The sequence below is a fragment of the Theropithecus gelada genome, chromosome 5, assembly GCF_003255815.1.
Source record: "Theropithecus gelada isolate Dixy chromosome 5, Tgel_1.0, whole genome shotgun sequence".
In the NCBI taxonomy this organism is placed as follows: domain Eukaryota; kingdom Metazoa; phylum Chordata; class Mammalia; order Primates; family Cercopithecidae; genus Theropithecus; species Theropithecus gelada.
In genome coordinates, this window is record NC_037672.1 from 166,266,241 (window position 1) to 166,273,454 (window position 7,214).

Consider the following 7,214-nt stretch of genomic DNA (forward strand, 5'->3'; position numbering starts at 1 on the left):
TGTCTAATCTCTTGACTCATCCCACTAGTAGCATTTAACTTAACATACAATTACAAGACTAATTTAGGCTGGGTGCAGTGGCTCACGCCTGTAATCCTAGCCCTTTGGGAGGCTGAGGCAAGAGGACTGCTTGAGGCCAGGAGTTTGAAACCAGCCTGGGCAACATAGCGAGACCTCTCTAGAAAAATATTGCAAAAAACTTGGCTAGGCGTGGTGGCATGAGCCTGTATTCCTAGCTACTAGGGAGTCTGAGGCAGGAGGACTGCTTGAGCCCAGGAGTCCAAGGCTGCTGTGAGCTATGATTGTAGCACTGTACTATAGCCAGGGCAACAGAGTAAGACCCTATCTCCCAAAAAAATTTTATTATAAAAAAAAAAATCAACGGAGCATGCACACCTGCTATGTACCATTACTACAACGAGTAAATATTGACCTGTTCATAAAATCATCTAGTGGCTAGCCTAGAGGAATTAGTGCCCTCTGCAGATGGTATTCAATTGAGGCAGCTAAGCTTGCCACTGTAAGAAAGTATGAGAAGATTAAGATCTTTTACTAAATGAGCACCAAAAAACTTTAAGGTACTTAAAAAAAATCTGGTCTTGAATTCAGTTTTTAGTTGGTTTTCTTATAAAACCCTGACTAAATTTTAGACCAAAAAATAAAAATAATTTTCCAAACAAACATCAAGTGAAATATCCCTATAACAATATGAAATAACATACTTTAAAAACAACTTGATTTTCAAAATTTTCAATTAATACTAAAGGCTTCTAACTTAAGTTTTAAAATAATATTCTGTCATCAATTGTTCATTAAAAGAACACATGCATAACACACACTTAGCAGCTTAGAAGAAAGAAAAAAACAAAAGAACACAAGCCACAAATAAGCTGCAGTTCATTCAGATAAAAATAAATGATTTCATAAAATTTTGGGAAAAAAATTAAAAAAAAATTTTACTTAGCAGTTTGTCAACAATAAAAATCCTAAATGTTGTTATGTTCTCCAACAGGATTAATAAAAACAATATTTCAGTGTTCAATGACCACAGTCAAGTAGAAGAAATAAAAGTAAAAAGGTAACTTTGCTTCTAGATTGTAAGGTCATTAGTAAAAATCTACAGAACTCTAAGAAAAATGAAAAAGGCAATCTTTTAAAAATAAAGTTTCACTAGAAACTTAAGAAGTTTGCAAGGGCAAGGCTTAAAAAAGAACCAAAAACCAGAAAATAAAATGTGCCAGCAGCATCGATCTATGTAACTCATTACGGAAGAAAACATTATGAGAGTGATATAACACTTTCAATCAGATCAAAATACAAGTTCTTTCCAAAGGTAAAAGTAAAAAACAGAAACAAGTTCAAAGAAATTACAAAATAAATTATAAAAAATTCTAATATTTTATAACTTTTTCTCCTGGTGATTTGAACACACTGTACCTTCTCACCTCATTTTAGGAAACTCTGGTTTTATTACCCCAAAAAGTGTGTAACATTTGTCTGAGGGGGTTGAGAGGGCTGACCAACACTGAACAAGGTAAAGGAAGGTTCTTATCTAAGGGGCCATCACTCCTCACAGCTCTCAGAGGTATTGCTTGTTAAATTTCCCTCCTAGATTCAGGATTCCCCATGAATCACAAAGAAAGCAATTTTGTGAAAACAATCCAATTACATGCAGACCACATGTGTGTACTTACACATGTGTACACACACACACACGAACAAAACTAGTCAACCTCGTAACTCTCCATTGCCATGGCTTTGAAATGATACATGGCAGGAGGTGGATGTGGAGCTTTCTGGTCATTCTCCTGGGAAACTGTAGAGCACAGTCATGAATTACTTAACAACAGGAAGCATTCTGAGAAATGCATTGTTACAGCCAATTTCATGTTGTGCTAACATCATAAAACGTACTTACACAAACCTACTCAGTATAGCTAACTACATACCTAGGCTATATAGTAGAGCCTGTTACTTCTAAGCTACAAACCTGTACAGCGTATGACTGTACTCAATACTGGAAGCAACTGTAACACAACGATATCTGTCTATTCTAAATATATCTAAACATAGAAAAGGTACAGTGAAAACATTGTATAAAAGATAAAAAATGGTAAACTTTATAGGGTACTTATCTTAGGACATTACTACACACTACTATAGACTTATAAACACAGTATGTGCTTAGGGTACACTAAATTTATAAATTTATTTTTCTGCAATAATAAATTAACTTGGCCAGGCCCAGTGGCTCACACCTGTAATCCCAGCTATTTGGGAGGGTGAGGTGGGAAGATTGCTTGAGCCCAGGAGTTGGAGGCTGCAGTGAGCTATCATCATGCCAGTGCACTCCAGCTTATTTATTTTTCATTTTTGAGACAGGGTCTCACTCTGTTGCTCAGGCTGGAGTGCAGTGGCATGATCATGGCTCACTGCTGCTTCAAACTCTTGGGCTCAAGTGATCTTTCCACCTCAGCCTCCTGAGTAGCTGGGGCTACAAGGTGTGTGGTAACAAACCTGGCTATTTAAAAAAATTTTTTTGGCTAGATGTGGTAGCTCACGCTTGTAATCCCAGCACTTTGGGAGCCCGAGGTGGGCAGATCACTTGAGGTCAGGAGTTTGAGACCAGCCTGACCAACATGGTGAAACCCCGTCTCTACCAAAAACACAAAAATTAGCCAGGTGTGGTGGCAAGTAATCTCAGCTACTCAGGAGGCTGAGGCAGGAGAATCACTTGAACTTGGGAGGCAGAGGTTGCAGTGAGCCAAGATCATACCACTGCACTCCACCCTGGGTGACAGAGCAAGAGTCCATCTCAAAAGAAAAAAAAAATTTTTTTGTAGAGATCGTGTCTCGCTGTGTTGCCCAGGCTGATCTCAAACTGTGGGTTCAAGCATTCCTCCTGCCTTGGCCTCCCAATGTGGTTGGTGGGATTGTAGGCGTGAGCCACTGTGTCCAGCCTGCACCCCAGCTAGGCGATAGAGACCCTGTCTCTTAAAACAGATAAATATACAGAAGATATAAAAGCAGAGGTTAATGATGAAAAAAAAGAGCTAGGTGGGTTATCCCCTCCTTTTTCCATATAAATTCAGAAACTCTTTTAATGCTGTTTACCAATGACATTATAGCCACTGTGTCCAGCCTGCACTCCAGCTAGGTGACGGAGTGAGACCCTGTCTCTTAAAATAGATAAAAATAATATACAGAAGATATAAAAGCAGAGGTTAACGATTTAAAAAAAGAGCTAAGTTATTCCCTCTTTTTTTACATATAAATTCAGAAACTCTTTTAATGCTGTTTACTAACGACATTATACTCACATGTCTTCAGAATCAGAAGGTCCTTCTTTAATGTTTTCATCTTCAATTTCATCTATTTCAAGATTGTCCTGACGAACATCTCCTACGGTGGGAACATCCATTAGGGTTCTGAACAGCTTTGAGAGATCTGGAAGTGAACATGTCCTTAACATCTAAAATAAAAATCAACAAATTTCTTATTAGGAGAAAGATAATTAAAACATAAAAATGAGAGAAAACTAGAACCAATCACAATTTTGTTACATAGGTATATATATAAATATATATATAAAAAATATTTTTAGAGCTAGAGGATTCAAAGGTGACTTGCATAAAGCTAGAACCTAATTATCTTGAATTTCAGCTCAGTCTTGTTTCACAGGAAACTAAACTTGTGAGTTATGTTTGGGTTCTAGCACAGGAATTCCCTGATACCACCTTTGAAAAGTGGGAGAGGTGTTTATTTAGGTATATACATGGAATGGACTTGGATATCTGTCAGGAATCAGGCAGTGCTAGAAACTACCTGTTTTCTCCTTCTCACTCATGACCCATTTGTTCCTCTTTCATGGTGTTTCTGCTAAATGTTCCTCTCATCTTCCTATGGTCAACTTGCCCCACACAGTCTTGCCCAAATGCTGCAGCATGTTAGTCCGAAGTTTGGCTAAGCGCCACCACACATAATTGATGGCCCCTTGTATCACTCAATGGTAGGAACTGCTGATTAGCCACATACTGGTGAAATCAGGGGCCTCAAATCAGTGCAGAGAGAAGCCTATCAGTGCTTCCCTGACCATGGGACTGAGTGGAAGCTTTCTCACTAGAACAGAAGGCTGGAAGGACAAGCACTTTGATGTCAATGCTGAGCATAATTTGTAGGAATAGTAAGAAGAAACTCAGTCAACTGAGTTGAGGAAAGAAAAAAGCACAGTTGAGGTGTTGAAAATGTGAATCTGTACTGGATAAGACAAGGAATAATAGAAATAGCCTCTGTCCAACAACCTTTCAACAATTAGAATGTGATAGACAGGGCTATGAAACAACTAACTACATACATAACTCTCACAGCTGGGTTAACCCTAAAGGAATCTGTGAGATTTGAAACATGACTACTAAGGCACTGATAAGAACTCTTCACCAGATGGGAGCCTGTGGGGAAAACACAATGTTTAGCATATTAATGAAAATTTATATACTTGGCCAATTTTATTGGTACAATCTGTTTTTGAGAATAATGAAAAAGATTTCCATTATTTGAATATAATTTAAATGTTCTCACATTCAAGGGAAAAACTGTTAGGAACTACAAGTTGGTAAAAGTACACTGCTTATTAAATCACTTAGTGATGGTACCGAAAGTATTTCTTTTGCTGAATTTCCCAGTGTCTGCAGAATAACACGTTCCTTGTTAATTATTTTAATGGTTTGAACCATGTATATTATAAACTAGCACTATATACCAGAAATGGTTTCCTTAGGTACCTGCTAATCAATAAATAGCACATACGCATTATATACTTAAATTTGAGGGGACTACATAAAATAATGCAATATTTCTTAGGCTAAGATATATTTTGGCCCTGATAAAATAATCTCAATTCTAGTTTACTCCTTTTGCTAACCAAAAGAAGTTTCAAGTGGTCATGTAATTTGACAACTTACCTGCCGGAACAGGTTTATACCAACCCACTAATCTGACAGCTATCAACTGGATAAGCCCTTCATGTTCACAGTATTCCCTGGTAGACTAATAAGTCCCCCCACTGACTCCCCCTTGGCTTTGGAGGCTTTTTTCCCTGTAGATTTATTTATTTATTTTTTTTCCTTTTCATCTTTTTAACAATACAAATGATTTTTTTATTTTAATAGTTTTTGGGGTACAGGTGATTTTTGGTTACATGAGTAAGTTCTTTAGTGGTGATTTCTGAGATTTTGGTGCATGCAACACCCAAGCAGTGTACACTGTACCCAATGTGCAGTCTTTTATCCCTCACCTACCTCTCACCCTTCCCCCCATGAGTCCCCAAAGTCCATTATATCACTCTTATGCCTTTGTGTCTTCACAGCTTAGTTCCCACTTACAAATGAGAACATATGCTATTTGGTTTTTTATTTCTGAGTTACTTCACTTAGAATAATGGCCTCCAGCTCCATCCAAGTTGCTGCAAAAGACATTATTTCATTCCTTTTAATGGCTGAGTAGTCTTCCGAGGTACGAGGTACGTATATTCCACATTTTCTTTATCCACTCTGGTTGATGGGCAGTTAGGTCGTTTCCTTATCTTTGCAACTGCAAATTTTGCTGCTATAAACATGCGTGTGTGTGTGTGTGTGTGTGTGTGTGTGTGTGTCTTTTTCATATAATGACTTCTTTTCCTTTGGGTAGACACCCAGTGGTGGGATTGCTGGATCGAATGATAGTTCTACTTTTAGTTCTTTAAGGAACCTCCATACTGTCTTCCATAGTGGTTGTACTAATTTGCATTCCCACTAGCAGTGTAAAAGTGTTTCCTTTTCACCACATCCAAGCCAACATCTATTGTTTTACTATTATTTTTTTTTTGAGACGGAGTCTCGCTCTGTTGCCCAGGCTGGAGTGCAGTGGCACGATCTCAGCTCACTGCAAGCTCTGCCTCCCAGGTTCACACCATTCTCCTGCCTCAGTCTCCTGAGCAGCTGGGACTACAGGCGCCCGCCACCACGCCCAGCTAATTTTTTGTATTTTTAGTAGAGACGGGGTTTCACCGTTTTAGCCAGGATGGTCTCGATCTCCTGATCTCGTGATCCACACGCCTTGGTCTCCCAAAGTGCTGGGATTACAGGTGTGAGCCACTGCGCCCAGCCACTTATTGTTTTTGGACTTCTTAATTATGGCCATTCTTGGCCAGGCACAGTGGCTCGCTCACACTTGCAATCCCAGCACTTTGGGAGGCTGAGGCAGGTGGACCACTTGAGGTCAGGAGTTTGAGACTAGCCTGGCCAACATGGTGAAACTCTGTCTCCACTAAAAATACAAAAATCTGCCAGGTGTGGTGGCGTGTGCCTGTAATCCCAGCTACTTGGGAGGCTGAAGCAGGAGAATTGCTTAAACCCAGGAGGCGGAGGTTGTAGTGAGCCAAAATCACACCACTGCACTCCAGCCTGGGCGACAGAGCGAGTCTTCACCTCAAAAACTAAAGAAAAGAAAAGAAAAACAAAATTACAGCTGTTCTTGCAGGCGTAAGTGGTATCTCATTGTGGCTTTAATATGCATTTCCCTGATAATAGTGATGTTGAGCAGTTTTTCATATGTTTGTTGGATGTTTATATTCTTTTGAGAAATATCTATTCACGCCCTTTGCTCACTTTTTGATGGGATTGTTTTTTTCTAGTTTGTTTGAGTTCCTTGTAGATTCTGGATACTAGACTAGTAAGTTTGAAGCAGTTTATTCATCTTTGGACAAGAGAATTTTATAAAAGAACACTTTCAGTCCTATAATTCTGATTCTACTATTTCTATGTTGTTTAAACAATATTCTATAGTTTTAACATCCACAAAAAGAACTCTTTCTGAAAATAACGGCTCATCTATATAACACACTGCCTGAGATCTTCATGTATAGTTTTTTTTTTTTTTCATGATTGTTACATAATAATTTACACATCTAGCATTTGGTACCATTAAAAATTCAAACAGGAGTACAAAATTTTAGGGAACCTTAAAATGTTTCCTTCAGTTTTTATTGTTGGTTAGTTCTATTTTTTTCAAAAATGTAGAGAACCATATAACATAGTGAATGAATTCAGTATTACTTGCATTAACTGAATTTCAACTAAAAAATTCTACTCCTTGGCCGGGCGCGGTGGCTCAAGCCTGTAATCCCAGCACTTTGGGAGGCCGAGACGGGCGGATCACGAGGTCAGGAGATCGAGACC

General features: G+C 38.6%; 1 protein-coding gene across 5 annotated transcripts in view; it reads right to left on the minus strand.

Annotated features, from left to right (window-relative positions):
- The window catches only part of NEK1 (NIMA related kinase 1), a 194,621-nt gene that overhangs the window by 9,556 nt on the left and 177,851 nt on the right, over nucleotides 1–7,214 (minus strand). For all 5 annotated transcript variants that reach the window (XM_025384760.1, XM_025384758.1, XM_025384756.1 and 2 more), the window contains one exon: nucleotides 3,321–3,472. In XM_025384760.1, the coding sequence (XP_025240545.1) occupies nucleotides 3,321–3,472 (152 nt within the window). The remainder of the gene's footprint in view (nucleotides 1–3,320; nucleotides 3,473–7,214) is intronic.